This window comes from Centroberyx gerrardi, chromosome 5, assembly GCF_048128805.1.
Source record: "Centroberyx gerrardi isolate f3 chromosome 5, fCenGer3.hap1.cur.20231027, whole genome shotgun sequence".
In the NCBI taxonomy this organism is placed as follows: domain Eukaryota; kingdom Metazoa; phylum Chordata; class Actinopteri; order Beryciformes; family Berycidae; genus Centroberyx; species Centroberyx gerrardi.
In genome coordinates this window covers 31883444-31901369 of record NC_136001.1, presented here as the reverse complement: position 1 = coordinate 31901369, position 17926 = coordinate 31883444, and the positions used below count along the sequence as shown (strand labels likewise).

Genomic DNA, 17926 nt, shown 5'->3' with positions numbered 1-17926 from the left:
TTTGCTCAGATATGGGGTTATGATGGATCAAGAGAGTTTCAAAAAGCTTGTGAATATGTCCACAAAATATGTCAAAAAACATTAGAGTTTGGGGCTTAAAAAGCATATATTATTGAGTATCAAGGTTGCAGTGTGTATGGAGGTTTTTATACATGACCTACTTTAAGTGTGTGTGTGTGTGTGTGTGTGTGTGTGTGTGTGTGTGTGTGTGTGTGTGTGAGTGTGTGTGTGCGCATGTGAATACAAACCTGCTGCTTGTCCTTCTTGTGTATTTTCATCTTCTATCCCTTCACTGCATCTGTTAAGAAAAAAAAGACATAATTCATATGACTATGAGAAATACACACAAAACAAACAACAATACAGCTGTGAGTAACTTTTGTAAATCTGAATGGCGGTGCTTCAAACTAGTCAAACATACTGGATTAAAGCCATTCTGACACATTCGAACCTGTGAGCATCTCAGTACAACTCCAGTTTTCTACTCTTGGTCACTGCAGCAGTTGGAGATTAAGTGCCTTGCTCAAGCGAGCTTCGACTGTAGTTAAGGGAGACGAGAACGTTTCTCATTCACGTTCCCTTCCCAGCTCAGAGTTTCCCGGTCATCAAGGGACTCAAACCAACAACCTTACAGGCAAAAGGCCACTAATGTGACAGTTGAAAAGTTTTAAAAACTATCCCTACTAACACAATAACATTGAAAAGAGCACCATCGGCATTCAGGCCATTTTTCCCAGCTCTCAACATCATCAAATGTAAACAGGCAAAATTACTCCTTGAGAATTAGGACAAAACAAAATGATACTACCTGGATCTACTTTCCCTTGTTTGTAGATGTGTTAGAATTGTACTTTTAAAGCTACAATATGCAAATTTTCGCCTTGAGGCAGTTAGTATGTTGTCAGTCCCTTCCTCCTCCCCTTCACCCTTTTGAATGGGTCTTGCTGTTCTTTTTCTTACTGCTTTCCTACACTGTTGTTACTATGATTTCCCCACACTGTGGCCACTAGCCTCACCTTGATAGACACAACCCAGCGCGCCACTTGCCACGCCGTTAAAAAGCGGTGTTAAAAAGCCAATTTCAGAAAAAAATTGGGTTGATTTAGCCATGTACACACAGGGTCACAGACAGACACAGGCTGATAATGTACATCGTATTTATTTATTGTTATTTTAATGTCAAAAAAGCATATTGTAGCTTAAACTGGATTTTCCAAATAAAAACTGAGTACAGCTTCCCAGAGTGGAGGGTTTTGGTCGTAAACGATCCATAAAACCCCACAGGAGGTACAGTATGTGGCCAAAAAAAATGGCCTACCAAAGTGAAATATTGTCTTAATATTGCATTGGGCCATTACAAACCACCAGACCACCTTCAGTACAACTTAGCATAGATTCTTTAAGTGTCTGAAACTACAGGAGGGATGCATCTTCCATTCTTCCACAAGGAGAAAAATTAGTTTTATTGATGGTGGTGGAAAACTCAGGCACCAGTCCAGAATCTGGAGACACTGACGACGGCTTTAACGCTGAAAGATTCATATTTTTTTGCCCTTTCTCTTTGCAAATGGACTAATTGTTTTCACATAGTTTACAAATTTTGAGTTGAGTGCAGAAAGATCATTGTGTGAACTCTCGGTTGTTGTACTTGGCAATCCTCACTAATTTGCGTCGAGAGGGCAGTGAACACCAATTAATGCCGACTCAACAAAAAGTCTTTGACTCGATTGAGATCTGATGACTGAGACTACCATGGCCAAGTGGGTAAAATCAGCTTCATGCTCATCAAACCATTCACTGACCACTGCTGCTGTACAGATAGCGGTATTGCCAGCCTGGAATAGACACCTTCAATTCAGGATGGGACTCTAAAACCAGGGGGGGGGAGCACAACACTATTGTCTACAGTGCTGCGGTACCTTTTCTACTAGCACGTACTTCCAAAAATAAATTCATGCTATGTAAAAAAAATAAATAAATAAATAAAAAACTGGCAAAGTCCAACTTGAGATTCAAAACTGGGATGGAGCATTTTCAATTATTTGCATTGACTGTGCTCCTAAACTCCTTTTCAAATCTAAAACACATGTGGTCATCGGAAAATTTGTCCCCATACACACAGCAGGATTCTGTACAGAAACACGTTCTTGTCCCATCTCATCTTCTAAAGAGTAGATTTTTACAGATGTAACCACTGTAGGAATCCCACTTTTTTACTGCATGCCTGCTGAACTACCGCTGCACTTTTGATCTGCGCCCAAGGGGAATTTTTTGAGCTTTTTAGCTGTCAGAAGTTACAAAGAAGTCTGATAACTGGTTGGTTGAGAGATACAAGAATTATATGTTAAGATATAGCCTACCAATTTGTTCTATTGTATGAGAAAGAACTGTTTGAAATACTAATGCTGGACACAGGATAAATGTGTGAAGGGGAGCTACCGCTTTAGCTTTCACAGAGGTTTAAGAAACATTGCCGTTGGGGTTGGTTTCATGCTGCGATGACACAGAACTTTTCTAGAGTGCAGAGAAGTTGAAACAGAATTGAAGAATACCCTGAACAGAGCATTCTCTCATAGCTCCACACTGCTTTTGAGTAGCTTTTAGAGAGATTTAGGTGGCAATATCGCCAGTGGGGTTGGTTTCATGCCGGGTTTGGGGGGGCAGACATGGGCCCAAAGCCACTGGAACTAATTCAGAAACTCCATGCCAGTGTAAGAACATCACTGCAACTCATTCAAAACCCCTATACGAGAACTACAAGAGAAAAACCCTGTGCCTGTGGTGGATCTGTAGGACTAGGCTGCATAAAACCACAAACCTTTATCACCATTTTCATAGTTTTTGAATGAATGTCAAAAGTGCCCTTTCCTTGCTTGTCCAATTCTGAATGAGCTCTGTTCACCTGATGCTCCCAAAAATGGCTGCTTCTTCCCGTTATATTCAATGGAAAGGACGCATTGTTCCATGTTCCAGACAGAACTGAGAGCTGCCAAGCCTTAGGCTACAGGTTAAAAAAATATCAGCCTAAAGCCAAGAATGCAGTGCATCAAAGGGGTTTTCAATAGTCATGGCCACTCACCATGACCAGCACTGCAGGGCTTCCAAAGTTTTCTGCCAGTATAATTCTGCATCCACGTCATATGGGAATAACTGTCAGAACAGCTTGATGGTTACAAGCAGCGACTTGAAGTGTTCACATGTTCAAACTCGTTTGAAGCCATCAAAATCCTCAAAATGTTCTATAGACTCGTTTGCTCACGATCAGCATTTTTTACATTTAACTCACATCGCCTCTGTGATGATGCAGTTGAGTTCATGTTTTACAGTAAACCAAACATTGCAATGTCAACCACAAACAAAAACTCAAGCAGTTGTGCCTGCCATGGGGTTTTAAGAATCGTGACCGCAAAACAGTGATGAAATGATGAAAATCATTCATAATATCTGAAATTAAACAAGCCATTACCTACACTTGAGTACAGGTATTTCCGAGTTGGTGACGTTCACAATTTAGGAAATATAAGAAATCAGAGTCCATTGCCAAATCCAAATTTCCAAGAAGTATTTATCAAATGAAAGTGGAGGTGAGTGGCATTTTAAAATGGGAAGCTTGTATCTACAGTCTTTCCCATGTGACATGAATGTAGCATGAACCCCAGCAACCCCCCCCCCCCACCACCCAAGAACTGATTGAGAGAGAGACTGTGCATCTATCTGTCCATCCATCTATATGTCTATGTGTGTTTATGTGTCTGTCAAGCTATTCATCCATCTATTCAACATCCATCTGTCTAGATCTATAAACCTCTCTATATAGCAGGAAAAATCTTTACCGAGTCAGCCTTTAGTCCGTTTCGGTCCGTTTGATCTGCCCTTTGCAATTCCAGGAAGACTCAAAGAGCGGTACATGCTGCTTTCTGTTCATCACAGAAAACATCAACCCATCATCCCGCAGCAACACCGTCTCCACTGCAATCAGCCAATCATCTTGCACCTACAGCAGGCGTCTGTAATGAATAATAACCTACTACACTGCTATCATTTTATGTTACGTGAGAACAGTTCAATGTGTAGTGGAAGAATAATAAATAGTAATTTATGCACTGAAGATGGCTGCCTGGTTGAAGTGTTGACCCACAAGTCACCTCATCTTCATGCACGGTGAGTTTCGGCATATTTGGTATCAGTGAAAAAGTAAAACTCTACACTGCTGAATAGGGTTGTCGCGGTGGGCGGTGTTACCGGTGGCATACGGTCTTGGAGTCCACACCAAGATAAAATAAAAGCACATATTCAGAGCTTCCATGTTCAAGTTAGGCTACTAAATAATAAATGGACATAACAACATACTGATCGCTAATATCTGATCACTAATATGACAGATTAGGATGAATAGGATTAATTATTTGTCCTTACCGAGTGGCAGTAATGAGTCTAGTGAGTGACTGTGTTTACATGGACTTGAGTATCCCGGTTATGAGGCTTATCCCGGTTTTGATCATATTCGGGATATGGCGTTTACATGGAACACAGAGAAATCTGGTTATTCATATCCCCGTATACATGATAAATACTAGTATCCCGGTTACTGATTACTGCACTGCGACAATTTTGAAATTGTTAATCTGATATTCCTCTGTAACTGTTAACCTTAAATGAATTTGACTGTGGCTATTGAAAATGAGACCACTTTGGATTATAGCGGGCTATAAGCGGATATTTAGTATTTTCCACCGTGACCTGACTTGCTCCACTGTACGTGTTGGGAAACCGGCGTCCTGTAGTCTGTATACTACAGACTTGAATAGGTCAGCATTTCGATGCTTTCTCCCATCTAAACTGCCAAGTATATTTAATTCTTTCATCACCGAAAGACAAAACTCCGTTTCCTCATCGCTCCAGAAGTGAGACGCTCTCGTTGCCGCCGTTGTTTGTGTTTTTCTGTCACTTGGCTGAAGCCGCGCCTGCGCAGGTAGTCGGCAGCGGTCAGAAACCAGGATAAGATGTATACATGCAACAGTATCCCGAGTACTCCAGCTAGCATAATCGGGTTTCTCAAAACCGGGATAAGGGCTTATCCACGTTTCTGAAATCAGGATATGATGTTTACATGTGCAAACACAAAAACGGGATACTTCAAAAACCCGTTCATAACTGGGATACTCAAGTCCATGTAAACACAGTCAGTGAGTCTCCAATGGGAGCCTAAAGAAGGGCAATATGCCAGAATCTGACATGCACTCACATTAACTCTGAGTGTTGAGCAGTGTTATAAATCTCTGATTAAAAAGTGTTACCGTTTACAAATGCCGTTAATACAGTTTGGAGAGGAATTTTAAGTTTCACTTTCATGTAGCGGCTGACTTTGATAGCGCTTAGACCCTCTAGTGGCGACAGGCGGTATAACCGGAGTGGCCGGTGTTGAGGTGGGAAACCACACCGGTGTCAAAATGGCACCGCCGTGACAACTCTACTGCTGAAGAGTGTCGACACAATCTTCACCCACGTGTAACACCAAAGCAGGTAAGCTACGATCCGGCTGGCAACAAGCGTCTGAGGTACAGCTGTCGGCTATGTCTGGTTTGGCACATTTCCATTTTTAGGCTAGTAATTTCGACTAGTAATTTAAACCGCTACACTGTCACACACCTGTCTCCACTGGCCGATACCACCTGCACACTTCAAAGAGCCAGGCAGGACACAGTGGCTGTGATTACAAGTCGCAGATTTTCATACGAATATTAGAAATCAGCCTATTTATATTCATTTTTGGTTAACAACTTCTTACCGGTGAATTTGGTGTTTGTGTAGACCAACGCTGACCTGAGACGGCACATTTACACCAGGCAAAAACCTCCTAGAACCTATAAAAAGGCACTAACCACATTTAAACTCACGTGTGTAAATGAAAGAGAGTAAACATTTTCCTATAACACCTCCCTAGGGCGGTTAGGAAATCAGTTTCTAATCCTTATTGGGTTTATTTACACTTGTGCGTCAACGTGACTGGTGTGCTACCTCAACTCACTCTAGATGCATATTTCACTTGCATTGTGATTTTAAAGCCAGGCCTAGTGCTGCCTGTCTCCGAATTCAAGCTAACTTGCCTGTGAAACAAATGCCATAGAATTAATACCAGACTCTCTCTTCCTGCACAAATTTAAAAAATGCTTTACTATTTCTGTAATATTGACACCACTGAAGAATAGGGACTGAGCTAGCCTAATTAGGTAACAGAGTCTCTGGATTTACAGCGTGGCTTTCTAGAACAGGTCGGAAAGTCTGAGAGCGACTGGTTCCACGAGGCTACGCAACCACTGAAAAATCGAAATCATTAAGTGCTTATCTCAATGCCGTGTTGGAAACATTTTGTCCTCTACCTAAAAGGCGAATACCACCAAATTTCCAAAATTCATAATTCATGGTGAAAGTATTCTACCACACACCGAAAGGCTTCAGACTCTTTCATATTGATATATCGTCAATTATCTGCACAATACACTGGAGCAAACAACATGTTTTGCTGCCAGGCTTCATCAGCTTTGCTTATCAACAGTAAATAGGTAAAAGGTGTGAAAATAGACTGTCGACCAGGGTCATGTGCCTCTACATAAATATACCAATTTCAAAATTACAGCATTCACAAGACCCTTTTAAAGTAATTACTCTTCAATACATCAACATAGGGCGTTTTAGAATTAGAATGATACAAATGGACCAAAAATTCAGATGCAGATTTTATAAAATCAATGAAAGCGACAGGAAGTAAAACTGGTCATTAGAGCAATGTGTTAGGCTTCCTGTGTGCTATCAATCTGAGATGGGTCTGAAGCCATAGGGCGGTAGAATATATTATCATCACATCAACTGTTACTGCCACCCTAACCAGCAGCATAACAGCAGTACCATGAGCCACAACATACGGCCATATAACGGTCTTATAATGTAGGTAAGACAGTACAAACAGGCTACATTCACACTGCAGCTGAAAGTGTCCCAATTCCTATTTTTTCCCCTCACATGTGACACAGATCTGATGTTTTCTAATCAGTGTCAACAGCAAAAAGCTGCATGGAGTCGCATTTTTTCAATCTGGACCACATGGATATGTGGTACAAAATCAGATGCCAAGGCATGCGACCTACAAAGCAACTTGTATTGAACACTCAATGGAATCTGTCAGCATTGTCATGAACTTAAGCACACTGTCATGTTCTTATGTCATTCACCTGAGACGACAAGCGGGAGGGAGAGGCGTAGGTACAAAACCGGATATCTCTTTTTGTAATATTTACCAAGCGTCTTTTCTACATCGCTGTCAGCTCATATTGGCATGGGATATGGGTTACATCCTAGAATAGATTGGAACAGTAATCCAAAAAACAAAAAATCAGATATGTGCAGCAATTCAGAATAGAGCATGAAGGCAGTGTGAACTTAGCCTATGTGTTCTCCCAGTGATGGAAACCAGATAACCAAGACTCCAATCTGTGATGTCTTACAGATGTACAGGCAGGAAGTTGTTCCATTGACAATGAATAGGAGACTGACTTTGTGGACCGATACCATATGTCTGCATGTCTGAGTTTTTACATCCAAATGAGCATTACATTGTAGTGGCGCAGTCAGTACTAAACAAAACAAAAAAACAATGTACCTTTATGTCCAGAAAACCATTTTGGATTCTGTCTCATACGCCTGGTGCAGTAGGGCATGGTTATCCATCATGCTTTTGGCACAGTTAGGTTTGGTAAGGTACCCAAACATCTCTGGTACTGGCCCGGTTTCATTACGTGCTGGCAGGGTTTCCTCTACCCATTCCTCTCCAGCACAAGCAGGGACACAACACATTTTTCAGTATTCCAATGGAAAACCAAAAAGGTGCTAGAGACTGCGTTACAACAACAGAAGGCAGAGTATAGGCGCAGCATGGTACTCTGAACATAAATAAATAAAACCAGTCACCTTTTGCATGATTTGCAGTTCTACGGAAGAGGATTAGGGTCACATGTGAAAAACGTATTCGAGTTCTTTATTCTCCGAATTTTGAGAATAAAGTCAGAATTAAAGGGATGAAAGAATTAAAGAATTCTGACTTTAATCCCAGAACTCAAATACATTTTTCACATGTGGCCCTAATCCTCTTCCGTACAGTTCACTCTCTAGCCGACGTTGTAAATCTTGTGAAATCACAGACTACAGGGTGGGACAAATTCCTCTCATTTCTTTCTATGGAAGACAGTGAGTGAATGTTGGCTAATGCCTACCAGGAATACACCGAGTGTGCAAGATATAGGCCTAAGCAACACCGTCCCAACATCTAGCCTAACGCAGTGTTTCTCAACCCAGTCCTCAAGGCCCACCTGTCCTGCAAGTTTTATCTCCAGTTGTACTCTCGCACACACCTGATCCAATTAAGGTGACAAGAAAAAATGTAGCCCTTATTTGGATCAGGTGTGCAAGAACACGTCTGGAGCGAACACTTGGGTGGGCCTTGAGGACTGGGTTGAGAAACACTGCGTTAGATGTTGGGAAGGTGTTGCTTGAGAAACGCTGATCTAATGAATTCCTTTTTTTTGTACAGTCCCTAACACCTATGTACTTAATTGCGGTCCTCGAGGTCCGGTGTCCTGCAGGTTTTTGTTCCTTCCTGATTAAGCTCAAGGACTGAAACCGAGTACCTAGCTCTCAGCTCTCTTTTCAAATCTAAGAATGTCGATACTTGTGTGTCTTTATTGAGAACGATCTTCCCAAATCGTCTTGGAGAGAATTAACATCTCAAGAACAGAATTATAATTTTTTTTTTCAGTGTGAGATGGGCTGTGTTACTTGACGTCGCACCATCAATCAAGACACACAGCTGTTCATTTTCTCAGCTGTTTCAACCAGCTCTGTACTACAGACTACAGCTCTATTTGGACATGATGCGTCGTTCTCGCAATTAATCTTGAGGTTTCCCCATTCGTTCTCGTCAACCAAGTCTTCATCCAATGCATCTTCGGTTGGCAAGTAAACGCCCAGCATCTTCTTCTGTCCTCCGTCCTCTGCATTTTTTTGCTCTGGCATCCTACATCAGCCATTGCATATTGCATCAAATGCATCATGGAGGACACAAGAACGCATATTGAGAAAGACCCCGTCTCAACCATTTCTAGATTTAAGAAAAAACATTCTTTTACCCATCTCATCCCCTTCATCCACATCTCCCCTTGATGGCCGCAGTGGATTTAACAGGTGATATCAATAGCGGCTCACCGGGTCAATTTACTTCATGGAAACAGCAGCTGCTCCTCATATTTTGTACACTCGGTATATGTCATTCAGCAGAATCGCCCTTTCACTGCTTAGCACATGCATGATAAAACAGCATCTGTGGTAGGCTACAACGCAGCAGATACAGGCAGGCACTCCAGCCACCTGTCTCTCTGTACCATTAAGGATAACTGCGGGATCTGTAGAAGAGTTTCAGTCCATATTGAGATACTCACCATCTTTAAAAATGTGACACCTAATCTTTATACCAAACACTGTATATACTGTCAATAAAGTACTTTAATTGCAAGTGAAGAAGACAGTCTGTGTCTGTGCTTATTGTGCCAATCCATTTTCTCCTACACACCTGTCAAAGAATATTGCTGCAAACACCACATTGTGGAAATGGAACACAACCACTTGGAAATGCATTTGCTCACCGTTTTCTTTACTTGCAGCTGAAGCACTTTATTGATCAGTGCATTCAACATTTAAAATCCTTGTGCGATAAATATCAAATTCACCAATGCACAGGATTTAATGTAGCTGTCCCTTTCACTATTCAAAATCATAATTGGCTAGATTTTCATATCGAAAAATGTCTGTTTTACAACTCTACCCCTGACTGATATAACACAACAGTAAATCAACCTATAGCCAGTTCATGAAAGCTTTATATTTACATCACAAACACGGGGCAACAGGTAGGTTTTTCCTGACGTACAGGAAGTGACGCGTTGTAAGTTTCCTGCTGCAGCAACAGCGGCTTATTTGGAATGAACAGAAGAAGAACTGGGTAGTTAGCATGAGCAGCGATAGCCACCGTGGCTGAACAGACAAACAGAAAAGAGCGCCACCTACAGAAACTCAATCAATCAGCAATCAAAAAGACGCACTGGTTGATTGACAGGTGATCTCCGGGTGTGCACAGAAAGTGCAGCACAGAAACGCCACAGCAATGAGCAGTTAGCAACAAAGATGGAGACAAAAAGATAAACCGTAGAAACCTCACTTGATGTCTGAACAGAGATGGGTGGATAAGAGGTTATCAAAGAAATCCCAGGTTCAAATGAAGACTGAAACATGTCTGATCGATGAATTACTTTGGGGCATCATTGATGGCTCCGCACCCGGAGTACCCAATATGACTTAACTTTGGCTCACAACCTACAGTATGTTGCATGTCACCCTCTTTCTCTCTCACCCATCATTCCTGTCACCCATCCAATATCCATGTCATCTGTGGTAGGCTTCAACGCAGCAGATGCAGGCAGGCACTCCCGCCACCTGTCTCACTGTACCATTGAGGATAGCTGCAGGATTTGCTGAAGAGTTCCCGTCCAAATTGAGATACCCAGTCCTATTGTGACTTGGTGGGTTTGAATTTGGCTCACAACTTATGTTGCATGCCATCCCCTTGCTCTCTGCCTCGCCCATCTTTCCTGTCACCCGTCCAAAATATCTAAAGGAGACAAGGCCTTTGTCGTCAGGGAGCCTACTCTTTGGGATGCCCACACTGAGTTCAAGCTGGTACAATTAGTGTCATCTATTTAATCACTTCTTACGACCTATTTCTGTCTACATGGGTATCCCACCTCGACCCCTACGGTTACGTCTTTGCTTGTTTCCATGTCTTTTATCTAACCCTTGATTGAGATAGAGCACTTTTTTTTTTAGGAAAATACTAAATAAAGCTATTATTTCTACAATAATCTAGCAGAAATTTGTAACAGTAAATACTCAGTAATTCAGTAGTAATATTCAGAAAATAAAGTGCTTAGTTGCAAGTGGAGACAGTTTGAGCAACAGCTTTTTATTAAGTTTGTCTAGCAAGTCGTTTTCTGCTGCACACCTGGCACCAGTAATCTTCAGGTGTGAAAGAGTCCCACTGTTTTTATAAATGGAACGGGGCGTACAGGTGGCTCGGCAAGCTGGAGCGTACGCGCCGTACTCACAATGTCCCAAAATGATAATCCCCATTATTTTTGCAAGATAGTGTGACCACAAGTATTTAATCACACTCATTAATCTGGATAGGTATGCAGATGTTATCTTATTGCACTTTTTGCATCATTCATTAGGATCTTTGCTATTTTCAGTGACAGCAACCTCTCTTCGTAATTATCAATTGTAGAAGATTAAAATCTGGTATACGATTATACACTATTAACTGTGCAGCCCAACTTTGTTGCATGTCATCACCTCTGACACTCATCTTTCCTGTCACTCCATGTTACAGGCCTGCTATTTAGTAAAGTGCAAATGCCATAAAAATGACCTTTGAAAGTGCAGAGATGGTGTCATGGTAGAGACCCCCCCCCCTCCTCCCTACCCACACACACACACACACACACACACACACACATCTGGAACCACATATACCTCCTGCTGGCGTGGGATCAAGTCCCGCCAGAACGTTCTTCCTGCTGTCTGAAAGATGGAATACATTTACATTTCAGCCATTTAGCCAGCGTGTTTATCTAGGTCAACTTAATAGGCGTTAAAAATTCCTTCATTTCCAACATTACAAACCCTACATAACCCTAACCAATAGTAAGGAGTACAAGTGACAGAGCCATAGCGCCCTGACAGCAGATACAATAAAATATTCCTGTTCAATGGTGGTGGATGATAGAGAAGAGCAGGGAAAAGGAAGGAGGGAGGTAAGGGAGGTAAGGGAGGTGTGGACTTCCCGTTCCCCTTGAAAAAAACAGAGCACTTTAATTCTAAGTGAGGAAGACAGTGTGCGGAAGCCTTTTTCAAGTTTTGTGCCAAGTTGTTTTATCCCTACACACCTGTCACCCATGAATATTGATGCCAGAGCCCGCTGTTTTCAGAAATGAAACACAACCGTCTGCTGCTCACTCATTCTCTGGCCGTCTGTGGCAGGACACACACACACACACACACACACACACACACACACACACACACACACACACACACACACACACACACACACACACACACACACACACACACACCATCAAGAGTGTGTGTGCACAAGGAACGCCACATCTCCTGAAATGGAAACTTATTTCCACAGTGGCTGATGAATAGTAAAAACTCACCAGCCACACTCTTAAAATTGTGTCATGTTTCAACACATCAATGTGTCTAGTTCAGGATGATAACACATATTTTGTTACTTTTACACGTTTTTAACACATTGTAAACATCCTGTTTTTTACAGTTTCTCCATCACCAGAAAACTGATTTTTAGAATAAGTAAGAGCCTCCAGGAGATGGTTGGTATAACCTGATGAAGTGGCTGCTACAGTAGACTTTACTTACTAGCCACAGACACAATCTAGTGGGCCGTCCCAGTGGAGAGGCCCGTTGTGTTTTGAATGGCCTTACTCCCTTCCCTCGACCACTTGCCCTTGCACAGAAGAGCAGAAAAGCCTACTTGTTGCTACGTCTGAGAATCGTCGAGAGAGCGCTCACTTGAGGGACGAGAGGAAGACGAGTGTGTGCTAAATCAGAGCCAAATTCAGCCCTACTCTACTGAATGTGTGCGAGTTAGCATGCACAGAGACGGGAGCGCATCTTTAAAATGGAACGCGGCTCTTTCTCTCTCCTTGTGCGCTTCAGTCGTAGGATGCTCTCTGGAGGGGAAAACAAAAGGAGTGGACCGTGTTGTCACTGGGAGGCTGGACTGGGCTGCAGCACAGTGAGACTCCACTGATCTGGAGTAGCTTTCTTACACAAAGTAGATAAACCATGCCACTGTGTATGGATTGTCGCCTCCAGATGTCGACTACTGTAGCGTCTCCTGATGACAGTTTCTCCCCTCCCCCAAAAAAAAAAAAATACCTAGGATCCAGTTGATCTACTCTCCTTGTGGCACTGACATATTGTGTTTTTGCAATGAAAAACAACTTTATCCACTCATTGATCACCAAACTGCAACCATTGCCTAAGTTATTACTTTTCTGGAGAAAGATTGTCAAATTTCAACACCACAGGCCCACTGAGAATGTGTGTATTGCAAAAGGCTTGTAAGCCTAGAGAGTTAGACATCCCTTACAACGAGGCCAGCAATTATACAAATAAAGGTTATTATTCCCTTTGAGTTTTCTGGCTAACTGTTTGGTTAATAATTTCAATGCCAACAGTAGCAACTGGTGCCGTTTATGTGTAGAATATGGTCTGTTTTTTTTCTTGCTGTATTTGCTTTTCACACTAACTCACCAAGGCCAATTCTTTTTTTTGTATATATATATTTTTTCAATTTTGCTTTTTATCGTTTCCTTAAAAAAAACAATACAATGCGCACAAGAGAAGCAGTCATTATCACAAAAGTTACAAAAAATAGAATTATATACACACACATACATACAGGGTATTTTAATTCCAAGTACATGTAATGTACCTAGTAATTTAACTGACTCTTCTGATTCTGTGCAGTCCTGACATTGGGGGACGGGGAGACAAAGCCAAATGAAACACGTGTGAATGAGACACGACAAACAATTGCTCAGTTCAATCAAGAGCCAACCTCCACATACTGCATTCAAAAAATGTCATTCCAAAACACTACATATGCATTTTTAGGATAATCCAGGTTAGCAGGATTCCATCCTCAACACTAATCACTACCTGGTAGGCAAATATCTTGAATTAAATATTCTTTTCCAAAAATAGGTTTTGATTTGAAATTAGCAATAATGCTGTCAGAGAAGGTGTCACTTGATTCTAATGGATGCCTCATTTTGGTTTAAAACCCTTCATTTACATTTATCTGTCACAGTAAACTTAAAGCTGCATTAGGCATCTTCTTCTTCCAATCCACCCGTCTTAATCAGCCTAAATCACAAGTAGGGCAGCAACAGAGAAGAATTTCCCATGATCCCCCTAAACGGATGCTGAACTGAGATTCACTCCATTTGCTCAAATGAAATTCTTGTCTCCGCCCACAGGAAGTGACTAATCCAAACTTCACAGTGAAATCCAATCTGTCTCCTAAACAGCAGTGAGCTCCGTCCAGAGAGAGCTGGACTCACCAACGTTAGGCTAGATCTTTTCCTCTCTCGTCTCTTTGGTTTCCTCTAAAGCATCACAGACCGGACGGCTTGGTAAACATGAGCTGTGTGCAGTTTACTGACGTCACCTTATGGGATTTCTGGGTATTGAAGTTCAAATTTTTCACACAGTCACCTCTCGCAGCTATTTGGCGCCGCCAACGTGCGAAGTAGCCTTGTGTAGCTTTAACATTCTATACCATCAACATTAGCAGTTGATGGGCACACACTGGTTGTTGCAGGGATTGAACCTGTGACCCTCCGCTTACAGGACGGTCTCTCCAATCAGCCGTCATCGCTGACTCAGAGTTGCCGACTACATCAGTGAGCCAGCACTGGAGTCGAGGGTATCGCAGGCGTTACAGCTAGAGGCATCGCGGTGAAAACAACTCCTGCTCATCAGTACTTCGAGCTGGAGAGATGCGTTTTTTTTTTCCTTCGAAACTAGAGGACTAGAGCTTTCCCGCAAGCCCCACTTTGTGTATGTGGTTTGTTTACTTCGGTCTGTAAAAGACTGCGCAATGTGGCAAAACATTGGGAAGGTGTTGGGAACTGTTGCCTTGCGCATTGCTTTGTCCTATGCGTGCGTGTGCAGATCGAATGTTATCGGCCATCTTTGTTACGACGTGTTTTGATGGCACCATCACATTATGACGTGATTGACCTTCGACCTCTCAGACCACTTGACTTCTCTGGCCACTTGTGATCACGCGTAGTTGTGTCGGAATCGCGTTTTCCATCTTGGTTTTCATAGTGGAAAATGCAAAGCCCAGTGTAAAGGCATACTTCCATGTGTAAAGACCGTTCCTTAGTTCATTCATTCATTCATTTTGAAAGACTTATGTCTAACTTTTTACAATCAAGATTTTTTTCCGTTAACTGGTTGCACTGATTTTTCTATAAAAATGAAGAAAGCAAGAAAATTTCCCTTTTGTGTTTTTTTTTTTTTTTTGCTTTATGGTCTAATTGACTATTATCAAGTGTAGTACTGCTTAGTGAGTGACATATCTTGTTACTTAAGGTTCTGCTGAGTTTGAGGATATAAAAGACTCAAAAGACAAAGTTTGACACAGGCGGACAGGTCTTAAATGTTGTCCTTTAAAGGGTTAAGACAGTCCCAGACACTTTTAGTAAATCAGTGAGCTTCAGACAGCTTCAGACAGCTAAAGAGTTGGTGAGATCAACACCGACAGTAAACATCACAAAAGGAGGCAGGGTAAGGTGTGCTGTAACCACGAGGCTGCAGGTTCGCTCCCAGAACTACTCAGTATATCCACTTCTGCTATGGCTCGTTATTTATGTTTTCTCTACAGAGGCAGCCGCTGAAGAAGTCTGCTATCACTCATTTATCCTGCATCAACACCAGATTAGTACTGCAGTCGTTTTTGGAAAGACTGTCACAAAGTAGAACAAATTTCGTATTTTGTAAATTAAATACACACTACTGTCTCCACAAACAACAGGTTTCCAGATCATTCCTTCTAACTTCTGACAGCTGAAGAAAGCAAAACTTGTTCGCTTTTTTTTCCCCTCAAAAAAAACTTCCTTTGGTGATGGAGTCAAAGTGCAGCAGTAGTTCAGCAAGCAGTAAAGTGTGACTTATACAACGGCTACACCTGTCTCTGTGTTTCACACTAAGCACGACAATGGAAAGAAGTCTCACTTTAAGTTATCCTTGATAATGAGATGTGCGTATGTTTTGTAATACGTTTTTAAAAAAATGTCTAATAAACTAAACTGAATTTGCCGTTAAAGTGTCCTTGAACAAGAGAGTGAAGCCCCACCTGCTCCAGACACACAGGCTGGCCCTGCACTCTGACCCTGCTGGTGGCATATATATGGTACAGATAGAGTAGACACAATGTACTGCATGTGTGTCAGTGTGTGGGAGTAGCTTATGTATGTATGTATGTGTGTGTGTGTGTGTGTGTGTGTGTAGCCATATCAAGTCAAATGATGTGGCACTTGAGTGAAAAACAATTTTACCAAGCTCAAAACAGTAGGCTACATCATCTCATGAAGAAACCGCGTGAAGTGGGGGTGATGAAACAGAGTGGCAATAAAAATATTTTTTTTAAACCACAGATTTTCCCCAAGTAGTCTGGGGACTTGAACCAGCAACGTTTCACTCACTAGCTCACATCACAACCCTTTAAACCACCACTACTACATTCTCCTTGCCAGAACCAATTAAGAAATACATCCATCCCCCCTACTGCTGATGTTTTGGACAAATCTTTGCGTTAGTTTCTATGAAAATCTGAGGATAACAACTTCCCGACCCCACGCCACCCTGATCAATATGAACAAAACAGCTACTGACCATGACGGCAGCAAAGTTTCCCTTCACTCAAAAGGCTGAATACAACAGAAAAAATCTATTAAACTTTAGTGTCTTAAACTTATTGTACTTTGTTTACTCATTAAGCACAATGGGTGCAAACATCCACAAAGCCAAAACACTGTGATTTGGTTACCTGTTGGTGCACCCTTTGTCTGGGACCCAGTGGTGCTACACCTGGCCAGGTGAAGGTGTGCAGAGAGAGAGAGAGAGAGAGAGAGAGAGAGAGAGAGAGAGAGAGAGAGAGAGAGAGAGAGAGAGAGACTCTAGTGGCATCACCTCATGATTCAATGTGCTTACATGAATGACTATCAACCCCCACACACACACACACACACAGACACACACAGGGGATTTCTATATTAATGTTTCACTAAGCTAGCAGGCTAACAAGCTAGCTTGGACCTCTTTAAGGTTTTCTATAATGAATGCTAGCAGACGCAGAAGCTAAAACAGCTAACACACAGCTAGCTTGTGTAACGTTATAGCAAGCCATAGGATTGCCACAAGTTGGGGGAGCGAAAAAATGAACTTCCCAGTGTTTTCAGACCAGCAAAACGGCGACTTGGGATGAAAAACACAAAACACACACACAGCCACACAACACACGCCGACACAAAAAAGGAGACAGCGTGTCCTATTTCATGTTAGCACCCCTAGCTACCGAGCTAGCCTGCTCTGCTAGCCCTGTAATGTCACTGCATCGGTGTTATAAATATATATAACAACCCTCTCCTTACACGTGTGGACAGCCTCTAAAACTCCTTCTCAGGGACATCTCCACCAAAACCTCCCCGGCGGACGGCTCACCTGCTCCGGACACCGGACACACACTCTCACCGGCGAGACATCCCTCCAGTTAGCCCGAAAAACACTGGCGCTTTTTATTTCCAAGGACACAAAAACGCCATGACAGTTTAGAAAAATGCATAAAAAATTAGCAGGGAGGGAGGGAGGGGAGGGGAGGAGAGGAGAGGGGAGGAGGAGGAGGAGGAGGGAGGGAGGAGGAGGGAGGGAGGAGGAGGGAGGGAGGGAGACGGGTGAGGGAGGAGGAGGAGGAGGAGGAGAGGAGAGGAGAGGAGAGGAGGAGGGGAAACTCCGTGCAATTTCTATTTAATCCACATAAAGCTACCAGCTCCGGGGAGTTCATTCAGTCTGGATGCCGGAGTCCCGCACTGTTTTGCCACCACAGCCCGGACAGACACACACATCCCCCCGGCCTCACACCTCCACAGAGCCGCGGTGCATCCAAAAGTTAAAAGGCGCTACTTACCTAAAATGGCCACTGCAGCAGCCAAAACACAAACAG

General features: G+C 42.5%; 1 protein-coding gene across 1 annotated transcript in view; it reads right to left on the bottom strand.

The window, feature by feature from the left end:
• The window catches only part of chd6 (chromodomain helicase DNA binding protein 6), a 119214-nt gene extending 101687 nt beyond the window's left edge, over window positions 1-17527 (bottom strand). The window contains exons 1-2 of the mRNA XM_078283917.1: window positions 17428-17527; window positions 249-298 (exon numbers count right to left, since the gene is read on the bottom strand). Of these exons, the coding sequence (XP_078140043.1) occupies window positions 249-278 (30 nt within the window). The 5' untranslated portion in view covers window positions 279-298; window positions 17428-17527. The remainder of the gene's footprint in view (window positions 1-248; window positions 299-17427) is intronic.
• Window positions 17528-17926: the final 399 nt, after the last annotated feature.